The 27,038-nt window shown below is 43.2% G+C and overlaps 1 protein-coding gene across 4 annotated transcripts in view; it reads right to left on the bottom strand.

Moving 5' to 3' along the window:
* The window catches only part of PHC1 (polyhomeotic homolog 1), a 56,941-nt gene extending 41,213 nt beyond the window's left edge, over positions 1-15,728 (bottom strand). For 2 of the 4 annotated variants that reach the window (XM_053303023.1, XM_053303026.1), the window contains exon 1: positions 15,576-15,728. In XM_053303023.1, coding sequence (XP_053158998.1) covers positions 15,576-15,599 — 24 coding nt within the window. In that variant the 5' untranslated portion in view covers positions 15,600-15,728. Of the gene's footprint in view, positions 1-15,151; positions 15,529-15,575 lie in introns of those variants that run through there. The other 2 variants (XM_053303025.1, XM_053303024.1) reach the window with 2 other exon arrangements.
* Between the last annotated feature and the right edge of the window lie 11,310 nt (positions 15,729-27,038).

Genomic DNA, 27,038 nt, shown 5'->3' with positions numbered 1-27,038 from the left:
TATGGAGTAAATTCCCTGAGTGTGCTCTATTGAGGATTGGTTCAATGGCATGGATCTGAATTAGATGTTGTATTGCCCAAGACATCCGCCGCATTTTCGTTGGATTTCTGGATGTGGGAGTGTGTGTAGGAATCATGAGGAGGTGTCGTGAATTCCAAACGGAGGCTGTGGGAGACGGTTTCTAGCACCCAGGCATCTGATGTAGAATGGCTCCATGTTGTTGAGAAAAGACGGAGCCGGCTCCCGACAGGTAAGGAGTCATTGTTTTCTTCCTTGTTGGAATCCAGATCTGAAGGGGTGCCTTGGGGCTTGGGCCCTATTGTTTCCTCTGAACCGCTGTTGCTGGCCCTGTTGTCGCCAGGAGGGACTGAAATTGTTATTGAATGGCTGGTAGTCTCTGGAAGAGTTGAAGGAGGATCTCTAGGGACGAAAACTGTTCGGAGAGAACCTACCTGGTCGGTTATATTTCCTTCTGGACAAGGACATCACCTTTTTCTTATCCCTAGAATGGGTTCCAGAGAATCCCAAAAAAGCTTTGACCCAGAAGAGGGGGATGAGGCCAGGTTAAGTTTGGATTTGTGGTCTACTTTCCAGTTCTTCAACCAAAGGCATCTTCGTACTGCCACTCTTGCAGCCATAGATCTAGATGCGTGTTGAATACAATCCAAACTAGAATCAGCCATGAAGGCTGTAGCTTTAGCTAGTTTGTTAATCCCTTGTCTAAGCTGCTTGTTCTCAGGGGGAATGAGTTGCATCAATTCTTTTGCCCATAAGACTGATGCCCATGCGAAAATGGAATTAGCAGTGGTTGCTTTGACCACTGTTGCCGCGCCATCATGTACTTTGTAAGGGAAGGAAGTCGCACTTCTTATCTTTGGGAATTTTTAAGCTGCTCGTCCCTGTCCTTATTCATGAGTGTTCCGAAAACCAATTGTGCCACAGGAGCATCTACAATGGGAGAAACCAATAAGGCCATAACAACGTCAGGTAGAGCATACAGCTTTTTAGGATATGGAGCGGTTGGTTTGGGGGCAAAAGGCACTTTCCACTCAGAAAACATGGCATCCCTGAAGAGGGGGGGAAAGGGTACAGTGGCAGAGGAGTCTGAGGTGGAAGGGAAAACCACTTGGTCAAGGCCTGGTTGCGGCTGAGCAATGGACTCTGGGGAGATATCCTTAATAACCCTCCGTGCCTTTGCTAATAAGACCTCAAAGTCAGATGGTTGAAACAGTCTGAATGAACTGACTTGCTGAGAGGGAGATTCCTCCTATGATAGCTCGCCTTCCTCTATATCAGAGGAGGAGGAGTCATGAGAGGGTGGGCTGGTGGGCTGGTTAGGGTTTAGAGGAGCAGGGGCAGGAACCAGAGGTTTGGGTACTGAAGGGAGGGGGCTTGGAGCCAAAGGAGGCGGGTGCATGTGTCTTGCGGGGGAGGGGGAGTAGGGTCCTCTTCAGATGAGGAAGAAGAAGGGGAAGGGCAGGCAGGCCTTTTCGTTTTTCACTGCCTACGTGGTCTAGGAAGAAATTGTCCCCGTTCATTGGGGGCTATGACCCCTCTAGTTGGGTTTGATCCAGGGGAAGAAGAGAGAAAGCTAGGTTTGGCTGGGTGTGAGTTGTCCCATTGTGGCAGAGGAGCGATTGCAGAAAGCTCCACGCGAGCAGCCTGCCTGTTTTGTAGCCCAATAGTGAAAGGTAAGGTACTCACGCCCTCTGCTAGGATCCGGAGTCATTCCAGAACGGTCCCCGCGGGAACCAAAGTCGGGCTCGTGGTGCTTGGAGTTGCTGGCTGGGATGCGCAGGAAATGACCGGCAAACCAGGTTCCCCCTTCCCCTGTAGATCGCCAGTATCCGCTGTTGTGGGCGCACATAGGTTGCCCATCTCAATGGCTGCTAAATCTGCCCCTCCCTGAACTCTGAGCAGGGTGGGAGAGAGGCCAGTCGTTGCTGTCAAACTGCCTGCAGTAGCAGGCACTCGCTCAAGCAACTGGAGGATGTTTTCTTTTTGTGCCGCTTCTGCTGCTCATGGGCTTGTTTCTGCTTTTTGGAGGACTTAACTCCATCTCCTTTGAGGTGCTTTGATTCCTTAGGTGCCTTTCTAGGTGAAGCCTCAGCATCCTCCAACGTAAGTGTGGTTCCCAGTATGTTAGGGAGGTGGGCTGAGGAGGCAGGAAGAGCGACGCTGCCCAAATCAGCAGGCGACAAGGAATGGGGAAGTTTGCTGCTGCGTGAGTGAGATTTGCGAGGCTTTTCTTTAATGGGTCCCGTTTTAGGTTCTGAGAGGGAACCCTCCAATAGATCTCCTGTGTGGGCAGGCTCCATAAGGAGTAGAGTGAAGGCAAAAAACAAAGTTTAAACAAACTAAAAGGTAAGATGAGCCAATGGACTGAATCAGAATTTTAAAAATGTTTAGCATTTGAATAAAAGAAATAAAGATACTCCCTTCCCACCCTTGCACAATGGAATAGGACGGAGGGGATGGCAACGGAAGTGGAGTTTTGGGTGCGTCCTACCTAACTACCAGATATGGACCACAAGTTTTAAAATGTACTTCCTGTCTCCTGAGGCATAAATTGGCACACAACCCAGTATTCAGGATGAAAAGACAACTGCGGAAAAGGTATGAAATTTACAAACATATTGTGTGAAATTTATGGTAATAATAATAATAATAATAATAATAATAATAATAATAATTAGATTTCTATACTGCCCTTCCAAAAATGGCTCATAGATGGACAGATAGATAGATCCCTGTCCCCAAAGGGCTCACAATCTAAAAGAAACATAAGATAGACACCAGCAACAGTCACTGGAAGTACTGTGCTGGGGGTGGATAGGGCCAGTTACTCTCCCCCTGCTAAATAAAGAGAATCACCATGGTAAAAGGTGCCTCTTTGCCAAGTTAGCAGGGCGTGCAACCTTTAGGGTTGTTTCCCACATTCCTACCCCTGCCAATCACCCTCTCTTATGCAACAACTGGATTTCAAATCATACCATTAAATGAGGAATGACAGGACAATTCTGTGAAGACTACATACAATTACATCAGTTACAATCTACATAAGCCCATACTTCGACCCTACATCTGTTTTAGTTTGATACCCTCTGCGGAGGATAAGGATTAATCCTCCACTATGTTGAATTACTTATTATCTTTCTGTTGCTTGTATTTGAGTGTCGGTGTACAGGTGGACCTCATTATCTGTGTTGGTTCTGTTCTGTCCTACAACTGCAGGTAGCAAGACACTGAGTGAATGATAATTGAGGGGTTCGGTTCTTGGAGGGGATAAAAGGCTGACAGACAAAAAAAGTCAGAAATAGTTTCAATGTCTCCAGCAATGTCCCTCAAAACCCCTAAATTTGGCCAATTTCCTACAAAAAAATCAAAGGGAATTTTTTTAACCAAAGAGCCACAAAGTGGCTACTTTCAGCAAAATGTTGGCTGGAAATGACGGAGAGCATTTCTGGCCACCTAGGAACCACCAATTTTAACCCTTTGTTTAACTGTATATACTAAGGTCGGATCTTCATTGTCTGACTGTGGATATGCAAAACCATAGTTGTCTGGACCATGTGCGATGAGGTCTACCTGTTTTCCCCATGTTCTGTTCTGTAAATTGTGTGGAAGGTCAAAAGTTCATGGTTTCCCTTCTTAACCAACCTGTGAACTGAAAGGAAGTTTAAATTTAATTGGTTTTTAAAATTGGAGGGAAATATTATTGGGTGCACTCCAATAGTGGAGGGAAAAGGTTAAGCTTATAAGGGAGGCTGTCATGCACTGAAGGGCTCAGTCAGTCAGTCTGGGTCCAGTCTGGAGACATCAGCAGCAGAGATGAAGGAGCCAAGAGAGCTGCCAGAAACTGCTGAAAAGAGCTGAACTTCACAGAGCTGAAATCACTAAGAGCTGAAAACTCCATTAGAGTGGCTGCTGATGACAGGAGAGGCCAATTCTGCCAGAATAGAGGGAATCAGACCTGCTACAGGAATCAGAGAGGCTTAGGGAAAAGGCTGATCTAGGAGCTCTGGCGAGACAATTTTGTAAGGTCCAAGACTTTTTTTCTAAGCCCTAATATCCATATAACTGTTTGACTTTAAATACTTTTTTGAACTAAAATGATGTTTTAGAACTTCTGAATCTTTCTCGTCTTTCCATCTTACCGATTCTACCAGTTTTGAAAAAAAGTAAATGACAGAGAATACTAAGGCTGATTTCCAGCCACAGCAATTCCACCTTGGGATTGTTTGAAATGAAACAATGAAAGGTGGTATATAAATTTATCAATCAATCAACCAGACACTTCTATCTAGGGCTGGCTGAGCCAGATCCCTGACACCCTCACTCATCGGTCAAACAACTTGTCTACCAATGGTGACTCAGGAATCATTACAAGACTGTTTTGGCACCACTGCAAAATGGATAGAAGTCAAATGATTTTTACCATTTTAAAATGTTATTTTTTTAAAAGGAGATCTTAATTTAATGCAAGCTAACATGTTATGAATATCTTAATCTGAAACAAATACCATCTATTAAAAAAAATACTGTTTAAGGCTGATTTTCTATACAAGAGAACACTATGGGCAAAAATATCCAACCTGTGGTAAAGCATTACATGCTTCAGAAGATGCTGCATGGGAGAGCAACGCTAAAATCTTATTCTAGAATTTAAAACCACAATTAGTTGAGAAAGGTTACGAATTTTGCTCATTCAGTCTTAAGCAAAGGAAGTCTCAATTCCAATACCGCGTAAGTAGTTATGCTGCTGCTTTTATTTTCAGTTAAACATGAATCACTTTCCACTATGCAAGAATTGGCTGTCAAAATTAAACATTGAGAATTTACAGGACTATATCTTATTCAAGACTGGCATCCCACTGACAATTCTGATTCCAGCTTCAGAATTGTCCCCAACGCAAAGCAAGCTGGGGCTGAAAAACAAATGCAAACTTTGGGTGCATGGAGGCTAAGTTGTAGGTAATGCACTGCAGAATGTACTTATATACATAGTGCATTATTTAAGAGGAGCCACCTTAACTTGCAATTATTATTTATTTATTATTTCTTGTTTACACAGTCAAACAGGTGTTATTGACTGGTTTGTTTTATCCAGACATCGAGTCCTTCCCAAGGACCTAGGATGGCTGAATTTTATTATCAATATTATTATTATAGATATCGTCGTAGAATATAGGCTGTTCCCAGTAAAGTTGCTTTTTGTAGTTGGCTGATGGTGATTTCTGTGGCCCCTATGGAGTTGAGGTCTTCAAGGTCTTTTGGAATTGCACCTAGGGTGCCAATTATTATTATTATTACTTGCAATTTCCATTCTTTTTAGTGCAGGAGTTTGTTCAAGTGTTAACTCTTACAATCAAATGTTTTTAATCCTGAAATGTCCTTGAGTGTTTTTTATTTTTTAAGTTTATTGATTTGCTACAAATCCTCTTATTGGAGGGAAATTCAACCTCAACTTCATTGTGCTCCATAATTAGCATTTATGCTGTGCTTTAATATGTAGAAAGCCTTCATGTTTATTATCTCAGTAATATTTAAGTCAACATTAAGGTAGCTAATTTTTAAAATCCCCATATTATTCCTACTTTAATCTTTTTGTACTTGTCCAACAGTTTAAGAACTGCACTACATATAAAATGCAGTCCATTGTTTTGCATATGATTCACCCAGGGTGGATATGGGGGCTAAAACTCAAGCAGTCAGTTATATGGGGCAGACAACTTCCTGAAATGAAACATTTTCCAGGTAGTTTTTACACAGAAAATTCTCATTTCTAATTCTTTCATACAAAAGAATTGTATTTTCATAAAATTAGTAGCACTATTGCCACATTGGGATGTTTTAAGGTGGCATACTAATACTAATAATAAAAACAAATAATACATTAGGAGATGTCAAACTGGGCAGTTTCAAATTTTCCTGATCATCCTTTTCTAACTTTTCATCCACATATTTAATCAACAAATGGAAGGAACACACTCATGACTGCTGGCCCCTCCCATGACCTCAGTAAAGTGGCTCTGCCCCACCACTTTTACACATTCAGAGGAAGGTGAGAATGTACACATGAAGAGACTCTTAGTAGCTTCCACTGAATGCATGGTTAGGGGCACAAACTATTCTACTTTACACCCATGTTATCAATACCTAGAAATTCTCTTTGTGTTTGTAATGCAACTCCCTGTGTGTGCTACAACTAGTACGTTGCCTTCATTTGTTTCCTTTAAATTTAAAGAAAGTAAGGGAAACTCCTACTGCTGGAAAGCTACTGTGCTCATTTAAGTAAGTGTTGACTAGGAAGACCAGGGTTCAAACCTCCTCTCAGCCATGAAACTCACGGATGACCTTAAGTTAAGTCAGTTACTTTCTCCCAGTAAAACCTACCTCACTGGGTTTTTGTGAAGATAAAATGTGGAAAAGAATGAAGTATGCCACCCGGAGAGCCTTCAAGGGAAAAGGGGATTATAATATAGAGTATAAAATTTACAAGGTATTATGAGTATCCCAGCAATAATTTCTAAATCTAACACTTGTATTCCATAAAAACCACATAACTGGACAAAGCAACTTACAACAAACCTGGAAGGTCCACTGTTAGCACAGGCAACAAATAAAGTGAATCCATGGCAGAGATCTCAGAACCGATGCGGAGCATATCACTCGTGAAAAGGGGGTAAACCGGAAAATTACAACTGAAGCCATTATATGGATTATACAATACAATTTTTAAAAATAAGGGACAGGATTTGATTAATGTAAATTCTCTCTCACACACACAAACACACAAACGCTGTTCCCTCCCCCAGCTTACTGGCTTCTAGGGATGTGCACGAACCTGTTCAGACCCTTTTAAGGGCCTCCAAAACAGTTCAAGCAGCCGGTTCAAAGGTGCGGGAGGGTGCACTTACATCTCCCTCCGCTTCCTCCCACTGCTGGTGCTCCATTTTTCAATGCTCCTTCGGTGTGGCAGCATACCTCCTTGCCGCACCATCCCCTCTTTGCCCGGAAGTACCTGGAAACACCAGGAGCACATGTGCCCGCCAGGTGTGTGCACATCGTGCTCATGCTCACCCAAAGTGCGCACGTGCCCAGCGTGCACGCCAGGTTCTTCCAGGCAAAGAGGGGATGGGGTGGCAGGGAGGTATGCTGCTGCCCCCAAGGAACCTTGAAAAATGGAGCACCGGAGGGGGAAAAGGCAGAGAGAGGAAGGGGAAAAGCGGAGGGAGGGATAAGTGCACCCTCCTCCAATTTTAAAGTGTGACCCCTCACACACACCTTCAAACCACCCCCACCAGGTTCTGTGCACATCCCTACTGGCATCTGCTGCTGCAGCTTGCTCAGTCCAGCTTGGAAGCAGGCTCCATAAGTAGTCTGTAGGTCAGAGGCGGAGTGTCCTCCCCTCAAAAACTGATTATGTAAAAAATACTGAACACATTTAATAAGCAACAAGGACCATATGGTGACTAAACAATGTTACTAATACAATAAAGTGTTTGTGAAAAGAAGAAAATAAAAAGCAAGTTATTCTGTGATACTTATGTCAACACCATGGACAGTGAACACATTCAACACCACACTAAATTGGAACTTCAAAATTTTCCTGAAAATGTTTTTAACTAAGCATACAAGTCTTTATCATTGTTATCTGCTTCAAGGACTATTTCAGAGTCACCCTCATCTTCACCAGCTTGGTTGTCACAGTGCGTGCCAAATGTCAAGCCATTCTTCATACAAGTTACATGCAAACCTACATGGCAACCGTTCTGACTCAGGTGCTGGGTTTCTCAGCCACCCACTGAATGGAAAGCATTTCCGCCATCTCCTAGCCACAGCTATCTGGACCATTCTCCACACAGAAAGGCTACAAGATTTGTTTTATTAGAGGAACATAAGCATGTTTATTTTTAACATACTGCCTTATCTTGCTTTTACTGTTTTATCTTATGGCCTTCTACTATGTTCTTGTACAGTGGAGCACCATTACTACCTCTAGACATCCTTCTTTGAATTCTTCTTTGATGCAGTCTAGTATACATTGAATATCAACCCTTTTAATGGTCCTCTATTACAAGTCATATGAACACATTGCTAAAAAGGTGTACATACCAAGAATCACCCATCCACACCAAAAAATAAATTTTTAAAAATCATGCAATATAACCAAATAGTCAAGGCTTGAATTATATTGATTTTCTGGCAGGTACATAATAAACAAATAAATATTAACAAAGAAGACAGCCCATTTGATATATGGCAGTTTCAAACTAATAAGAACAATTATTCCAAATTATCAATAACAACGAACCCCATCTACAAGATCTTGCCAGGATCACAGAAGTCCAGGTTAAACTTTTATAGATTTTCCTATTATAGGCAATTAGAAGGTTTGTGGGACGTCAGGTCTTTCCACAAACCACCAAAATGGTTGTAAAGTGGTTGTAAGGAGTTCATGGAGAAGCCAGATGCATTTTGACCACATTAGTGTCTTCCTCATTGGTTTTAACCAAAGGATATCAATCTTATAGTAACTTCAATAAAGTGCTAAAGTTTATTCAAAAATACAGTTAAAATCCATAAAATGTGTGGATGTACAGATATAATACATTTAGAAAACATGTAAAATGAAAAGTTCTCCTATTAAGATAAATAGCAAAATCATAATTTATTATTTATTACATTTATAAACCGCCCCATCCAAAGACTCTGGGCAGTATACAACAATAATAAGAGTAAAAACCTTAACCTTACAGAAAAATCACCTCACAGGCTCTGTAAAATGTTGCTAATGACCAAGGAACTGGTCCAAGAAGACAGCCCATGACATCTCAAAGACAAATTACAACGCTATGCCATCAGAACAATCTGTCCATACAGCTTGGTTGATGTTCAGCTTAACTCCCCCCCCCCCTTAGATAAGGGTTGAAACTCCCTGACCCAGCTTCCAGACATTCCCAGGCCAGATAGCTATGGATGGAGAATGACAGGAATATTTACCATTCAGTGGATGACTAGAAAGCAGCACCCAAATGTTCAAACCTTCAGGACAATGGTTCCAGAACTGTCTTGCGCAGCACTCACATACAACATGTGTGAAGAACTGCTGTGCACAGCAATATGGCATGTACAGTACCATGACAATTAACTGACAAGGATGAATTTAAAATAGCCCTTGAAGCAGATAAGACTTCTTATTAGTTAAAACATTTTAAAGAAAGGTTTTCAGTAAACATTTTTGTTTTCTTGAATGTGTCCAGTGAATTCATGTCAACATACTAACCTAAGTATTAAAACGAAGTAAATGACTTTTTCGTTTTCAGCTGTGCCTATAACTTTACATAGAATAAGCTGCACATATGGTCCTCATTGCTTTGGCTTTTTTAACATAATAAGCTGCATCCTGAACTTCTGTCTGTGGCTTGCCTGGATTGTGGGGGCACTGTTTGGAACATGGACTGCTGGAGTAAGGGGGGGATGCTTGGAGGGTGGAATGTTTGGTAAAATGCCCTTTGGGATTTGGGGGCAGTTATTGTGTGATTGAGACTTGGGATTGGGGATGAAGGGGGCTTAGATCCTTAGGTTAGGTAAGGTCTGGAATTGTTAAAAGCTATGTTGAAATAGAGAAGATAAAGACTCCTGATCTAATAGACTACAAGGAACCTTCAGTACACCAGATGCATAATTTGCCTCGGGTTCATGACCCATTAATTAAAAATGATCTCATTCTTTAGGAAAGCATACTCCTCAAACTAGTACACAGGAGCAATGCAACATATTTTTGTCATCCTAATTTGTACTTAAGGGAGCACCTTTGCTGTCATGAACCCTGTCACCTATTAAGATCAGCTGGAGAGGTCTGGTAATGGTTGCCACCAGCTTGTTTGATGGCGACCTGTGACTGGGCTTTCTCTGGTGCTGCCCTGGGGCTCTGGAATACACTTCCTCTTGAAATAAGAGCATCTCTTCCTCTGTTTGCTTTTAGGAAGAACCTCAAGATGTACCTGTTTCCCCAAGCTTTTAATTGAAATTTTAAAACCTTTAATATGTTTTAGGGGATTTTTAAAAACTTGTTTTTTTACTTGTTTTGTGAATTTTAACTGTTTTATAGTGTTTTACATTCGCTATGTTATAACTTTATATATAACTTAGAAATGTCTATATCAGGCAGTATAGAAATATGATAAATAAATAAGTCTAAACTACCAAAAGCAGAAACCAAAAGGTATGTTCTAGATGGGCACAAAAATAGTCAAATGTGTACTGTTCTCCACCTGCCCCACACACATAAACAAGTTATGGTAATAACTAATCTGCCTACTTTGCTTTCACTACAATCATAATTGATAATTACCATATTCACAGGTTAGCCCACTTCTGTCTCAAATGTTCACACATCCAGCATCTTGAATTGAGGTGAACGGCATCACAAACTACGCTATTAAGGTGTTCCTATAATGGTACCAAATTTGGTTCAAATTGGTTAACTGGTTCACAAGTTAACCCACTTGCACTTCAAACGTTCATATATCCGCCATCTTGAACTGAGGTGGATGACATTGTCACAAACAACCATTTTGGGAACTCTGGTTGAAAAGTGGTATATAAAAATCATCATCATCATCCTTAAGGAAAGTAGGCTAAAAAATTTAAACCATTTCAAAACCATTTTGAAAAAAATCAGCCATTTTTTCTAAAAAATACAGCCACATCATACCCTTCACCAAGTAAAATATTGGTCTGAAACTTCATACTGATAAGACAAGTTATTTTGATTATTAGAAGACCTATTAGGCTCCTGTGGTTCTGTTATTATAAGAGTAACCACCAACTATAATGCAATAACTCATACAGGGTTTATTTGGTTTAAATCAAAATGATTTATATCACAATTTAAATCACTTCACAAAAAGACTCGGTTGTTTAATACAGTCAATAAGTCTGTATTGTCTAATAAGTCAAAACCTAAATACGTATTCAGAGACAGATGTAGGTTTCATTTTTAGAAGGTAGGTACACACTTCTCATAATGCTGTTTGATTCAGGCAACGAGGCCTAAAATTTCTTTGTTGCACTGTTTGTATTTTGCACACATGCCTCTCAACCACATAAACTCATTAAAATATTCCCAAATGGGGTCTCTTAAGCCTGCTGCAATGATAGGTGCTTCCCTTCTGCAATGGAGGATACACAAAAACATTTCCTCAGAATTGCACATGTTTTGTTCACTTTTGTTTTCACTTTCTATCCCCCTTCCCAATTCTGTGCATTTATAATAATTTATATCTTCTCCTTGCTCAGGTCTACTCCATCCCCCCAAATCCTCCATTTATTGGCCACCTTTATCATTGCACTTTTAGAGAGAGAGGGGGGTAAGGGCTTGAATATGTGCATGTCCACCACCTGCAGAATAGGAGTGACCAGGTCTGTTATCTCTCATCCCCATATACTGCTGCTAACATTTCCACAGAATATAATGATCGTTGAGCTAGGTTCTTTTTAATGATTAAAAAAAATTTTTTTTTAGATTTTTTAAAGTCAGTTTAAATTTTAAAAAATGTGATTTAAAAAAAATATTTTTATCAATCCTGCCCATAAGTCATCTTATTTTTTAAAACAAAATATTTTATTTTAAAAAAGAACTCAGGACAAACTCTTTGTGGAAAGTCAAGGAAAACAGAAAAGAGCTCACTGGATAGTGAATCTTCTCAGATCCATATTGGTGGTTCTGACTCTTTCGTGCTCCCTGCCCCTTGATCTATGGCTTGCCGCCTCTCTAAACAAATGATGAGGACTTTATTTCAGCAGGCCTTCCTCCAACTCTATTTGTGATTGCCTTGGTTTAATTAATCTTATTCTGCAGTTCTATTTTTTAGAGACTTGTTTTACTCTTAATTTTGTTGTAAGCCACCATTAATTCATTTATGATGAATGGCAGCTTATAAATCTTTTAAATAAATAGAATCTTACTCTGGGGACATACAAAAAATCAACACAAGCAAATGGATGCTATGTTACCCTGATATTATCTAAAAGGAATTATGTTTTGGAGCAGGAGACCTCACCCCCAGCTACAACTTATTGTGGCTGGGATGATGGGAATTGGTAGTTCAGCACATCTGGAGGCCTGCAGGTTGGGGAAGTCTGTTGAAGCAGATAAGGAACACTAAGATGGCCACTTCAAGTGTTCCCTCTAAGGCTTGTGCGCATGCTCATATATTTTTAATGTCCGCTCAGTTAATTTTAGATCCCGCTCAGGTTGAAATGGGAAGGCCCCACCCTGAACGCATGTGTGCACACACTGCCTTGATATTTCTGCTTAGAACAAATCTAATTCAACACACAGATGAAAAAAATTAGAGAACACTGGCCACTTCTAGTGCTGCCATTTTCACTCCTGTTACTGCTCTCACAAGCCACTCCTAACACAAAAACCTTAATATAGGAAAAATTTATACATTAGCGTCTTACTAATGAGAAGCAGATATAAAGAGCCTCTTCTGGAGTTCTCAGAATACCCATATATGAAAACTATACAGCATGACCTTCTTACCCTTACCAAAAGGAACCTCCATGTTTGGAAAAAGAAATTATGTATACTGTCATGTGGAAAAGCAAAAATAGCATGTCATCGGTTTTATCTTAATTATATACTTTTGGAAACAAGAGTGCTTTCTCACACAAGTAATCACAATAATACAATTTATTTTGAACCAAGTTTCTCTCACCTGTGCAGGGGGAAAAGTGTGGCAGGCTCCCCCTCCCCCAAGTTCACTCATGTCCATCCTATTATCTACAAAAGCAATTATTGATTGATTTATTCCTAGTTTAGACATATTCCAATATAACCTTGGATCAAATCTTTGGTTAGCCTTGGGCTTAGACTCAAATTGTATGAATGGGTGAAGGCTTCTTTCTATCTCTGCCAACAGAATTTTAGCTTTCTGTTGCCCCTAAGAATTCAACCAACTCATGTAGACGAAAAAAACCTATTTGGAAAAAGGCCACCATAAACCAGTCCTTCTGCAATCCAATTTGGAAAAATCCCACCATAAACCTGCAATCCTTCTGGATTGCAGTAGAAAGAGGCAATGAAAATTAAGTGTGCTATAAAAGGATTGCTATATGCATTAATATAACAGCTATGTTTGCCATAACTACGCTATTACTATTATTATTTATATACCACTGTTCAACAGAAGTTCTCAAAGCAGTTTACTTAAAATAATATTTCATTTATTTATTTAACATATTTCTATACCGCCCAAAACTTACATCTCTGGGCAGTTTACAACAAAACAAAATAGGCATAGTATAAGATGGTTTCTTGTCCCCAAAGCAGCTCAGTCTAAAAGGAAATACAAAAGATAGACACCAGCAACAACCACTGGAACAATGTTATGCTGGAGCTGAATAGGACCAGTTGCTCTCCCGCCTCCCCCCATCCCACTAAATATAAAGAGAATTCTTTCTTTGCCCAGTTAGAAGTGTCACACTGCTGGGATGAGGGTGGATTGATTTAAATCAAGGCAATCACTGATTTAGATCGCTGTTTAAATCACCAAGAGAAAACCTCAGTTGAAATAATAGATTAAAAAGATGTCTTCCACTGATTCTACATGTTAATTTAAAATTCAATAGAGCATGTACAACATGTAGGAGGGTATACATTATGAGATCTTTGGACAATTTTTCACTAATTTAGGATATCGTATATAATACCTGGTTTTTAAAAAATGTAATGGATAACTTTACTCATTACCTGTGTCAAGCTGCCCTCCTGTATCTCCTTGTTGCACTACTTAACATATTTTCCTTTCTGGGGAGGGCATTTCTCCAAAATATTCCTGTCTATTACACCCAGAAGCTATGGCAGTTTTGGGGTGGAATAATATGGGGCAATACAGGAAGCCATGTACTAAATGCCTTCCCTTCGTTCCCCTCACTTTTTTCCTACTCCACCTCCTTTCCTATATACATATTCAGCTGTCTTGGCCTGGCCCCACCACAAAAACCAATTTTAAAAAATTAAGCCACTGATATTTATCCATCCTGGGGTCACTGGGGTCTCACACAATAAAAGTGTCGAGAAATATGGGTAACAAAAATCACTTCAAAGCTGGTTTAGCAATAAACCAAGAGCATAAGCCAGAAAGTTCCTGGTTAAATACCAAACACTCACTAAGTGGCCCTAACAAGGCACTTTTCTCAGCCTGCATATCTCCATATGCAGTGTAAGAATTATAAATATTGGCTTAACTTGCAGGGTTTTTGTAAATAAGGTCTTTTGAACACCTGAAAGTGTGCTCTCAAAGGCCACTTTACATTTGAGGCACTCTATTCAAAGCAACTTTACTGGTGTTATCTACAGTTCACTTGAAGAGTGAAAGGCAGATATGCTTCTCTGAACATTTTGAGACATTTGCCAGGGGTGATTTGCCACAGCCCCTAGTGCACGCCCAATGGCATGTTTATGGACATACATTTGAATGTACAGTATTGCAGGAGACTCTGGTGTGATACCAGACAGTGCAGTTATGACAAACATGGATACCATATAAAGCATGCAGTAGCCCTTATATAGGACATTTAATTTGCAAGTACTTCAGCGATTATCCCAATCATCTTTACAACAGCCCTCTAAGTCTGTATTATTATTCCTAAACACTGTACAGTGATATCTAGGTATTATCAAAACCTTTGCATACTACTACATATATACTGGGGACCACAAGATAAGTTTCCAAAGATTAAGGAGGATAGAAGAGTGACAGGACAGCAGCCAGGTGTCCTTCTATAGAAAAAAGGAAAGCAAAGAAATGAAACGGGAGAAGAGAACACCAAAAGCAACATCTTCAAGTGTGTCTGTCAGGGAGAGAGAGAGAAGCCTCTTAACAGACCACACTTGCAGGAACACCCTGAAAATTTTCTACACCTAAAAAGTAAATAAGACAACACACGTGTTTACACGCACAAGTAGACTGATCAAGAAAAGGGACGCAGCTGCATTCAGGCGGGAAACGCCGGTTTACGCTGCATAATGTGTGAAAGGGCCCCGTGTGGAAGTGAAGCGGGAGACCCGGCAGGCAGAGGCGGCTCGTCGTGCCTTTGGCCAGCGATGCGGGCCCCGGCGAGCCTTGCTTACCTCCGGCTCCAGCAGGGCCCAGCGGGTTCCCTGCGCGGGGCGCGCCTCATGGGGGGAGCAGCAGAGGAGCAGGCGGGGCCCCCCCGCGGGAGGCGGAGAGGGAGGGGGCGGGGCCGGAGCCCAGCGGCGGAGGCCGAACAACAGCCGCACCCGCCTCGGCAAGCCCCCGCTCCTTCAGGACCGGACCCAGTTTTCACTCTCACGGCGTCCGACCGGCTGGCCTCCCACTCTTTCTGCACCACCGCAACCACCTCCTTCTCCTCCGCCTCCTTTTGCCACCGCCTCCCGCCCGCCGCCAAGTGTTTGATTTCTTTGGCCACGGGCCTCCCCTTCGGTCCCGCCCTCTCGCCTTCTCCCACTTCCTGCCAGAGGGGGCGCTAGAAAGCGGCTCTTCCGGAGCACGTGACCTCGACCCTCCTCTTACCTCGCTGAGGTTTGTAGTTACCATGGAGATTGGAGTTTAGGTCCCGCTGGGCCTAGCAAAGCCCTTTTTTCTCCGCGCGTCTATCCTCCTTGATGCTTCCTCAGACATTGTTGTGCGCCCTCTGCCGGCCAGCCTCCGTTCGGTGCAATCCTTCTTCGCACTCTTATTTACTTTGGAAGTCAAGCTCAGCAGCGCCGCCGCCGTTTTCCTGACGGGACTCCCCCTCCGCCGCCCGCCTCTCTGCCCCGGTTGAATTTCTGTCTGTTACACGCCTTTCAAAGGCGCACAAGCCATACGAGAAAGAAAGGGGACAGCTTTACCAAGAGCCTCCCAAAGAAAAATGTCTGTAATATGTTAGCAACCTTGGATCAGTCTGAGAAAAACAAAATGTTAGCATTTTAAAAGACAGAATGTGATACTCTCTCTGGTACCCTCTGCTTGTAGTCCACTATCCACAAGTTTAAACAGTCGAGCAGCTTGGGCAGATTTTCCTCAGCCCCAACAAACTTACTCTTCTTTCTAATAATAATAATTATTAACATTTATATCCCACTCTTCCTCCAAGGAGCCCAGAGCGTGAAGTAGGCTAGGCTGAGAGAGAAGTGACTGGCCCAGAGGCACCCAGCTAGTATAATGGCTGAATGGGGATTTGAACTCGGGTCTCCCCGGTCCTAGTCCAGCACTCTAACCACTACACCACGCTGCTCTATATTTCTTTAAAAGAGCTGAAATGGGATAGCAGGACAAGTAGTCTTTCTTCTTACAAAGAGGAAGGCGGCTGAGGGAGCAATTTTAAACGTAAAAACAGCCCCGAGAAAGGGTTAAGCAGCCTCTTCTCTTGCCCTCCCTGTACTTTTCATTCATTCAAACTGTCACAAGCTGTGCCTCCTCTAGATTTCGGAATAGGTGTTCAAAAGATAGGAGAGCATGTCAGATGTTATGGTTTACTTATTTTTACTGCAAACAAAGAAAAACATGCAATATGCCCCTGAATATGTCTGTAATAATTATTCATGTATATGTTTATATTTTATCTTGCAACATAACTTCTAACAGCCTACTTTACCTAACTCTATGTAATTTAAGGACCTAAGCCACTCCCATTCCCAATCAGTAATCCCAATGGTTTCCCCAGGCATTCCACCCCTCCCTCTTACTCCAACATTGCATGCTCTGAACAATCCCATCCAGTCAAGCCATAGACCAAAGTTTGCTACAAAAATATACTTGGATAATGAGAAATAAATAGCATGGCCACATATGCAAAGGAAAGCAGCTCAGATTCCATCTTCTAGTTAAAAATATTGGGATCCTGGGTTTTTGTGCAAATAATAGTTCGATAATAGAAAATTCTTATTTATTTATTTAACATATTTTTATACCACCCCCAACTCATGGTGGTAGCAAATTCTTGCTACTGAGATATAAATAAATAAATAAACATGTGAAATAGGAGGGCTTGGAAAGGACCCATTTTCGGGATTACTCAGATACTGCTGGAGATAGTGGTGCAGTGAGGAGGATTGAATGGATAAGCTTCCAAGGAACCACAGGGATCCTCAAAACAGAGTTCGAAAACCTCTGCTTTAGACTTCTGTGGTTATTTGCACAGAGAATTAATAACAGAATTTTCAGTGTACATACACAATCCCATCCCCCTCCTGCATTTCGGAATAAGTTGTGAAATCAGTACCGTCTCTGCAGTTTTATTTATTTTGTATAAATCTGCTCAGTTTGCATATTTTTCTCTCTGCATTCAGTATTTGTATCTTTGCACAATGTCGATATTTGTGGTTGTTGGAAACACTGGTATGCTGAGTGCACCTCATATATATGCTTGAATAATCAAGCATGTTGTGAGGTTTTTGTTTTTAAAATGAACAAACATACGCGCTGGGATATGCACACTTGTCAAAGTGTTGTAGAAATGAAGTGCTTCCGCCCCACCCAATACTGTTATATCTGCTACTGCTTATGACAAAATTTGCTACATTCCCTTATCTTATGACCAGATTGCTACAAAACCACAGTGTATTCTGAAAGGTCTTAAATAGATTTGAAAGACTACCATATGATAATGGAGGAGGAAGTAACCAGTGACATACTTGGAACATTTTTACATGTGAACATTGATGCAGTCAAGTGGCTAATTGTGTGAGCTGGGAAGTCCCCAGTTCAAATGTGACTCAACCATGAAGTGACCATTGGCAAGCCAGTTTTCTTTCAGCCTCAGTCCCCCACCATGTGCAATATGGAGATAATACTGGCTTGTTTTTTTCAGGGTTAATCTTGAGGTAATAGTTGTGAAGAACTTCAAACACTCAAAAAGTGCTATACAGAGCCTCAAGAAATTATTCCCTGTTGTTTGCAAACATTTTCAGTGATGTGGAGAAGCATCTCCCCTTTCCTGTAATTTTTTTTTGGGAGGGGAAATGTTTGAATATTTAAAATTGCCTTCATTTCCTTTAGCCCTCATTGTCAACAAGGACAAATTTGATTGGCTGTGATTCTGTTTCCAGCCATTTGGTGATGTCATAACATCAGATGTTATTTATTATTTATTATTTAGTACTATTACTACTACTACGAAGAATATCTTATATATATATATATAATTCTCTAAAGTGCACCCGTGGCTAATCCCATGCGTGGCAGATCTCACGAGAGTTAACGAGCAGAAGCACCGTGGTGACTGCGCAGTGGAGCTTCCATATGCAGATAGGGAGGAGGAACCTGTGAGAGCAGAAGCACCATGGTGATTGAGCAGTGGGGATTCCATATGCAGATAGGGAGGAAGAGCCCATGGCACTGTGGTGATTGGTCAGTGGGGATTCAGAGATGCACCTAGGTAATTTTGGAGCCTGGACCTATGAAGCCCCCCCGCCCACACACAGAGACAAATTAAGCATCATCATGCTGGAGGAGGTGGGCAGACGGCGGGCAAAGCCCTACCAGCTGGGAGAAGGAGGTGGGACGCGGCGGCGGGATGGCCTGGCCCTGGCCACGACCAATGGGGAGAGCTGCGGGGGGAGAAAGCAAGCTAGCTAGCTGCGGGGGGAGAGAGCGAGCGAGCTGTAGGGGGATGCCACAGGCTCAGTGCACAACTGCACAGATGCTCTGTGTGGGGTCAGCTAGTATATATATGGATAGCAAGCAGGGGTCTGCAAAGAAAGGTGTCATGAGGGAGGAGCCCCTTCAGGAGAAGGAGGCTGCCATGTGAATTAGATGAGGAAACAAGATGAACAAGATCTGTTAACTCAGGAAGGGAAAGAGCATGGAAAAAAGAGAAAGGAAAAAAGAAGCGGGGGGAAGAAAGACTGGAAAAACATAAGAACAGCCCTGCTGGATCAGGCCCAAGGCCCATCTAGTCCAGCATCCTGTTTCGCACAGTAGCCCACCAGATGCCACTGGAAGCCACAGGCAGGAGTTGAGAGCGTGCCCTCTCTCCTGCTGTTAGTCCCCCGCAACTGGTACTCAGAGGCATCCTGCCTTTGTGGCTGGAGGTGGCATGTAGCCCTCCGACTAGTAGCCATTGATAGACCTCTCCTCCATGAAGTTATCCAAACCTCTCTTAAAGCCATCCAGGTTGTTGGCTGTCACCACATCCTGTGGCAGAGAGTTCCACAAGTGGATCACGCATTGTGTGAAATAGTACCTCCGTTTGTTGGTCCTAGACCTCCTGGCAATCAATTTCATGGAGTGACCCCTGGTTCTAGTCTTGTGTGGGAGGGAAAATAATTTCTCTCTCTCCACTTTCTCCACACCATGCATGATTTTATAGACCTCTATCATGTCTCCTTGCAGTCGTCTTTTTTCTAAACTAAAAAGCCCCAGGTGTTGTAGTCTTGTTTCATAAGAAAGGTGCTCTAGGCCCCTGATCATCTTGGTTACCCTCTTCTGTACCTTTTCCAGTTCTACAATGTCCTTTTTTAAGATGTGGTGACCAGAATTGTATGCGGTAGTCCAAGTGTGGCCACACCATAGATTTGTATAAGGGCATTATAATATTAGCAGTTTTATTTTCAATCCCCTTCCTAATTATCCCTAGCATGGAATTGGCCTTTTACACAGCTGCCGCACATTGAGTCAACACTTTCAACGAGCTGTCCACCATGACCCCAAGATCTCTCTCCTGGTCAGTCACCGACAGCTCAGATCCCATCAGCATATACTTGAAGTTGGGGTTTTTCGTCCCAATGTGCATCACCTTACACTTGCTAACATTGAAGCGCATTTGCCATTTTGTCGCCCCCTCCCCCAGTCTGGAGAGATCCTTTTGGAGATCCTCACAATCAGTTTTGGATTTAACTACCCGGAAGAGTTTGGTATCATCTGCAAATTTGGCCACCTCGCTGCTTACCCCAGCTTCTATATCATTTATGAATAAATTAAAAAGCACCAGTCCCAGTACAGATCCCTGGGGGGCCCCACTTCTTACTTCCCTCCATTGTGAAAACTCTCCATTTATATCTACCCTCTGTTTCCTGTCTTTCAGCCAGTTAGCAATCCACACATGTACTTGTCCCCTTATCCCATGACCGCTGAGTTTCCTCAGGAGTCTTTGATGAGGAACTTTGTCAAAAGCTTTTTGGAAGTCCAGGTATACTATATCAACTGGATCACCTTGATCCACAAACTTGTTGACACTCTCAAAGAACTCCAAAAGGTTGGTGAGACAAGATTTACCTTCGCGGAAGCCATGCTGGCTCAGTCCCAGCACAGCCTGTTCTTCTAGGTCAGGGGTTCTCAACCTTGGGTCCCCAGATGTGTTTGGACTACAACTCCCACAATCCCCAACCACAACGGCCTTCAGCTGAGGATGATGGGAGTTGTAGGCCAACCACATCTGGGGACCCAAGGTTGAGAACCCCTGTTCTAGGTGCTTTATAATTTTATCCTTGAGGATGCTTTCCACCAATTTGCCTGGAACGGAGGTTAGGCTAACTGGCCTGTAATTTCCTGGATTGCCCCTGGACCCCTTTTTGAAAATCTGTGTTACATTTGCTACTCTCCAGTCCTCTGGTACAGAGCCCGATTTCAGGGATAAGTTACATATTTTAGCAAGGAGGTTGGCAAATTGACATTTGAGTTCTTTGAGGACTCTTGGATGGATGCCATCCGGCCCTGGTGATTTCTTTTTCCCCCAGACAGTTTAGAACATCATCTCTTGTCACTTCTGTCTGACTCAGCTCTCTAGACTCCATCCCTAAAGAGCCTGGTTCAGGAACAGGTATATACTCAGTATCCTCTGCCGTGAAAACAGACGCAAAAAACTCATTCAGCTTCTCTGCAACCTCCATATCCTCCTTAATAATCCCTTTCACTCCTTCATTGTCTAATGGTCCAATCGCCTCCCTGGCAGGTTTCCTGCTTCTGATGTATTTAAAGAAGTTTTTGTTATTCCCCTTGATACTTTTAGCTAAATGTTCCTCAAACTCTCTTTTTGCCTCCCTTACTGTCACCTTGCATTTCTTTTGCCTGAGTTTGTGTTCCTTTCTGTTCTCTTCATTTGGACAGGCCTTCAAATTTCAGAGGGAAGTCTTCTTCCCTTTTATGGCTTCCTTGACGGTACCCGTGAGCCATGCTGGCATCCTCCTGGACTTAGTGGTACCTTTCCTCCTTTTGGGTGTACAATCTAACTGGGCTTCTAGTATTGTGGTTTTGAGTAAACTCCATGCACTCTGGAGCGAAGTGACAGGAGAGTCATTTTCCTTTCAGCTTTCCCTTTTCCTTTTCAGCTTTCTTCTCACCATACTCCTCATTTTGGAGAAGTTTCCTCTTCTGAAATTCAAAATGTCCATGTTAGACGTCCTTGGTGATTCTCTCCCCGCATGTATGCTGAATTTGATGGCACTATGGTCACTGTTCCCTAAAGGGTCGATGACACTGACATCATGCACCAGGTCCTGAGTGCCACTCAGAATTAGGTCCAAGGTTGCCTTCTCTCTGGTTGGTTCCAAGATCAACTGTTCTAGGGCGCAGTTATTTAGCGTATCTAGAAATTTGACCTCTTTGTCCTGACCTGACTGTGAATTTACCCAGTCTATGTGTGGGTAATTGAAGTCACCCATAATTACAGCCCTTTGATGCTTCCCTTATTTCCTCCTGCAACTCCCAGTCACTGTCGGTGTTCTGATCCAGAAGGCGATAGCACTTCCCCAGTAGCACATTCCCTTTCAGGCCTTTTATTTTCACCCACAGGCTTTCTTTGGAGGACTCCAGTCCACCTAGGTTTTCTAGCTTGTTAGATTCTATCCCTTCTTTAACATGCAGTGCTACCCCTCCTCTAAGGTGCCCCTCCCTGTCCTTTCTATAGAGTTTATACCCAGGGATAACAGTGTCCCACTGGTTCTCACTGTTCCACCATGTTTCTGTTATGCCCACTATATCTATTTCTGCATCAGCAACCAAGCACTCCAGCTCACCCATCTTGGCTTGGAGGCTTCTGGCATTAGTATACGCTGAATCTCTCAGTGTGCTGTTCTTTTGACTCTTTGACCTGCTGGCACAGGCTTTCATCTGCTCTTTATGAGGTTCTGCTCTGTCCCCTTCTCTGAATCCTTTGCACCCGCACACCTTAAGGGATGGCTTTTGCCAAATGGGATACTGCCCAGCTCCCATTGGCTGTTCCCCAGGCATCATTTTAAAAGCTGCTCTGCAACCTTTTTGATTTTAAGTGCCAGCAGTCTGGTTCCATCTTGGTTCAAGTGCAGCCTGTCCCTTTTGTACAGGCCTTGCTTGCCCCAAAATGTATCCCAGTGCCTAACAAATCTAAAGCCCTCCTCCCGGCACCAACGTCTCATCCATCCATTGAAACCCCTCAGCTCTGCCTGTCGCACTGTACCTGAGCATGGAACAGGTAGCATTTCTGAGAATGCTACCTTGTGGGTCCTGGACTTCAAAATGCTACCTATCAGCCTAAATTTGGCTTTCAGGACCTCTCAACTACATTTTCCCACATCGTTGGTGCCAGCGTGCACCGCAACAGCTGTCTCCTCCCTAGCACTGCCTAAGAGCCTGTCTAGATGCTGCGTGATGTCCGCAACCTTGTCACTGTGCGGTCAACACGCGGGTCACAAACCCATCTCTCTATACCTCTAATGATAGAATCACCCACTACGAGGAGGCCCCCACCCCCCAGAGAAGTATCCCCCATGCAAGAGGATATGGGCTCATCATCCATGGAAGGGGTCCCTTCTAAAGGAGCATTTCCCTCTTCTTCAGACCGATGTCCTCCTTGCCCAAGACCTTCATTCTCCCTGACAGCAGAGGAGCTACCAGCCCTGGAGTGGGATGCCTCTATCACATCCCTGGAGGTCTCATCCACATGCCTCTCTGTCTCTCTGAGCTTCTCCAGATCTGCCACCTTGGTCATTCTCCAGATCTGCCACCAAGAGAACAAATTTGTTCCCTGAGGGCCAGGAGCTCCTTGCACCGAGCACACACCCATGACTTCTCCCCATGGGGCAAATAGTCAATTTAGTCATACATGTGGCACTCTGTGCAATATACTGGGAAGTGCCCCTTCCCCTGCTGACTTTCTGTCTTCATACTGTTTTTGTTGATTCTTTACAGTATTTAGAAATAGTTTATTAGAAGTAGTTTATTATCTGTTTATTAGACAGTTTATTAGAAGAATAGGTCTCAGCTGTAATGGTCAGCTATTTATCTGTCCAAGAATATGTGGGATACGAGGGAGGGATTTGTACTTACATTCTCTTCTCCACCAGGCTCCTTGTGATCACAGGGGCTTGTTCAAGGCTCCCCCACACACTTCCTGCTAAACTCCTACAAAACTCCTACGTCCTGTTTGCTATCCCAAAACTCCTACATCCTGTTTGCTATCCCTGTTCGCTATGCTCTGTTCACTATGCTCTCGGGCCTCCACCGTAGAGTAGCCTTCCAGCTCACACACTGGAACTACTCCAACTACTTCCAACTACTCTACAGAGTGAATGGAGGAGAGAGAGAAAGAAGGGAGGGGAAGAGAGAAAGAAGGGAGGGTGAGGGATGGGCCCGAGCCTGTTAGCAGCTTGAGGGGAATGAGCAGCCATGGCAGTGCCTATTGGCAGCAAAGAAGGGCCCAGTCAGCCACTGCTGCTGTTTGGGGCTGCTGAGGCCGGTGGCAGAGGGAGGGATGTGCTTAAATCAAACCACATGCTGCCAAACCATTTTGGTCAAACCAACCTGCTGGGTCAGTCTGTTTGAACCGGATTGGCGGTTCAAGCAGCTAATACTTATAAAGGGGAATCTGGTGAGGGTTCCTGAAAGGCCTGAATCAACCTAAGGGGTGGCAAAATAAGTAGTAAGGTTCTTACTCAGCTGGTGCCCTCCCACCTCGCCCCCCCCCCAACCAGCATTGCCCCAAGTGTGCATGATGCCTTATTAGGCATCTGCAGAGGCCGGAATTACACCTTGTTAGGCATCCATGGAGGTTGGAATTGTGCTGCTGCCATGCAGGCAGCTTCCTTACAAGGCATTGTGCATGCTTGCCGCACTGGGCAGGTGGGGGGGGCAACAGTAGCCATGCCATCCAGGTAAGAACCTTTCTATTTCTCTTGCTGCCCCTGCCCAGCCACGCGTTTGCTGCCAAACCAGTTCACCCAAACCAGAATTGGTTTGGTTCAATCATGCGTCAAACCACCCCTGATTCGGTTCACGAGTGAGCTGCAGTTCAAAGTTAACCACTTCAGCAGTGAACAATTCGTGCACACTCCTATTATATGATTCTTGGTTAGGCGAGATCACCTATGTTATTAATTCAGAAAGGAGAGATAAATTGTGGGAGAAGGAATGATGCCAAAAAGAGCAATATCCTTGTTGGAGATGCAGCTCCTGATGGCATTGACTCTTAGCACTAGCAACCCTGTTGACCACTAGGGGCATTGAGGTAGAGATAGCCAGTAATGGCATTCCCTTAGGGGTGTGCAAACTGGCTCGACATTGAGCTAGTTTGACATTGAACCGGTTCAGTTTGATGGTTCAAGGTCAAACTGAACCACTCCCTGTTCAGTCCAACCCCAGACCAAACACCACCCAAATGTTTGGGGGGTTCGCAGACCTTTTTATGTTTTTTTCTTAAAATTTACTATATCCCCCTCTGGGGAGTTCCTAGAGGCAGTGGCAGGGTCCGCGGAGGTTCCCCCTCCCCCTGCTGGCTCTCCTTATTGCCCCTTCCAGCTGGTTTGGCTGCTCATTGGCCGGTTTGGGGGCTTGGCCCAGTGGCCATTTTGGAGGCCGCGTGCCTGAGCGATTGGCTGCCACGCTGCTGGGAGAAGGCCAAAAAATGGCCACCGCGCCTCCGGGAGAAGGCCAAAAACCGGCCGAAGAGCCGGCCAAACCGGCTAGAAGGGGCAATAAGGAGAGCCGGCAGGGCGGGGGGACATCCACAGACCCTTCCCCTCACCGCCTCCAGGAACTACCCCAAGGGAGATAAGGTAAAAAAATTAACATAAAAAGGTCCGTGAACGCCCCCTCCCCAAACCAGACCGAGCAGGGAGGGGGGTGGGTTAAGGGGGTACCGGACCGAAGTGGCCCGGTTGGGTTCGAGTCCAGTCCAGACTCGAACCCAACCGGGCCAGCCGGTTCCATGCACATCCCTACATTCTCTCTCTGACCATGCTTTCTCTATTCTCCTTCCCCTTTGTTAGACTGGTAGTCTCAGGTTTCATTCTCTCACTTGGGGAGAGAGACTTCCATCTTCTCCTTTCCCTTCTTCCTGTATCTAGCAAGGAGCTAAGCATGTAGGCCTAATTTATCTCCCTGATGGATTTCCTAAATAAACTACTTTATTTAGAACTTTAACTCCATGTCTCCAGACAATATTAATTAGCAGTGCTCTCCTTACCTGTGCACTTCTGATACAATATAGGTTTACAGTTTAGATATGCCCTTAAAGATTATTTCTAAAGGATGTTCAACTTTCTCTAGATTCTTCAATTATAGGATCTAGATTTTGTTCTAGTACTTCTACTCTTGCTCACTCCTCTGATACAAACTGTCATAGCAAATAATGTAGGCTTGTATACATTAGGAACATAGTTCATAGGAAGCAAAGGGGACAATTCATGCTTGCACAAGACCAGCTCTCCTCCCATTAAGCAGCTTCTCCAAGGTTGCAGGCAGGAGTCTCTCAGCCCTGTCTGGAAGTGCTAGGAACGGAACTTGGAACCTTCTATATGCCAGCATGCAGATGGTCTTCCCAGAGTGGCCCCATTCTTACAGTGCTCACACATGCGGTCTCACATCCAGGTGCAAACCAGGGTGGACACTGTTGAGCATAGGGGACAATTCATGCTTGCTACAACAAGACCATTAAAATGTATTTATTTATATACATGAAATAAGCAGCACACTACCCAGCTACATACAAACAAATTAATGCTTAGCAAAAAAAATTCACAGTTACTATGATAGGCTTCTCTCTCTCAGGAACTATAATAATTAAACATTGAAGAACTCTGGATGAAATGTAGAATTAATTGTCTTTCAGCTACAGATGGAGCAAACATAATATCTGAAATACTAATACAATTGCATGTCATCTCTTAAATATTGTAAAGTACTAAATACCATTACATATCAATTATCAAATATTAAATACTGAAATCAATTTATTGCATGTCAAATATAGTCATACATAAAATGTTTGCTGGATATTTGGCAAAGATCTGGTTACTGCTTGATATCAAAGTTTATATGGGAGACTTTTTAGAAGGATTTTGGAGAGCAAATTAATTTTGGCTCTACTTCTATCTAATAACCAACTAATACACATCACTAGCAGAGCAATCCATTTTCACAGCTGTCCTTGACATAGTGTCAATAGTTTTCTACAAGTGGCAGTGTGAGTTGTCAGAGTCCTTGGGCTGTGCCCCTTCAGGCTGTAAGTGTGTGTTGTGGAGTTATATGTTTACCCTAGACCAGTGTTCTCTCTAAGGTGTGCACATGTACATGTGCTTACAAGTTTTGTGATGTTCACTCAGTTAATTTTAGATCCCACTCTGGTTGAATCAGGAAGGCCCCATTCTGAACGGACATGTGCACAAACTGTCTTGATAATGCCACTCATAACAAAATTCATTCTGCACACAAATGAAAAAATTTAGAGAGAACACTGCTTTGGACCTCCTGCAGCAATAGCAGCCAAAACACCTGTGCTGGAGTGAGAATGGTTGCCATCTTGTCTTCCCAGCCATTGCTGCAGAGAAGAATAGATGGCAGCCAGGGAACACTCTTACATCTCCAGGCCAAAGGACAAGACATATCTGCCGCTTGCTAGCTCAGCTTCTTCTTGGAAGCATTTTTCTTGGATGTAATTTATATCAGGCCTGATGCATCTTTAATAGCCACCAGCAGCCACCATTTATTTTATTTTATTTTTATTTATTTATTTACTGACGGTTTGGTTGACTGTTAAACTGCTTTGAGAAAGAAGACTTGGCCTGAAGGGTGATATAAAAT

This window comes from Hemicordylus capensis, chromosome 2, assembly GCF_027244095.1.
Source record: "Hemicordylus capensis ecotype Gifberg chromosome 2, rHemCap1.1.pri, whole genome shotgun sequence".
In the NCBI taxonomy this organism is placed as follows: Eukaryota; Metazoa; Chordata; class Lepidosauria; order Squamata; family Cordylidae; genus Hemicordylus; species Hemicordylus capensis.
This window is presented reverse-complemented; position numbering and strand designations above follow the sequence as displayed.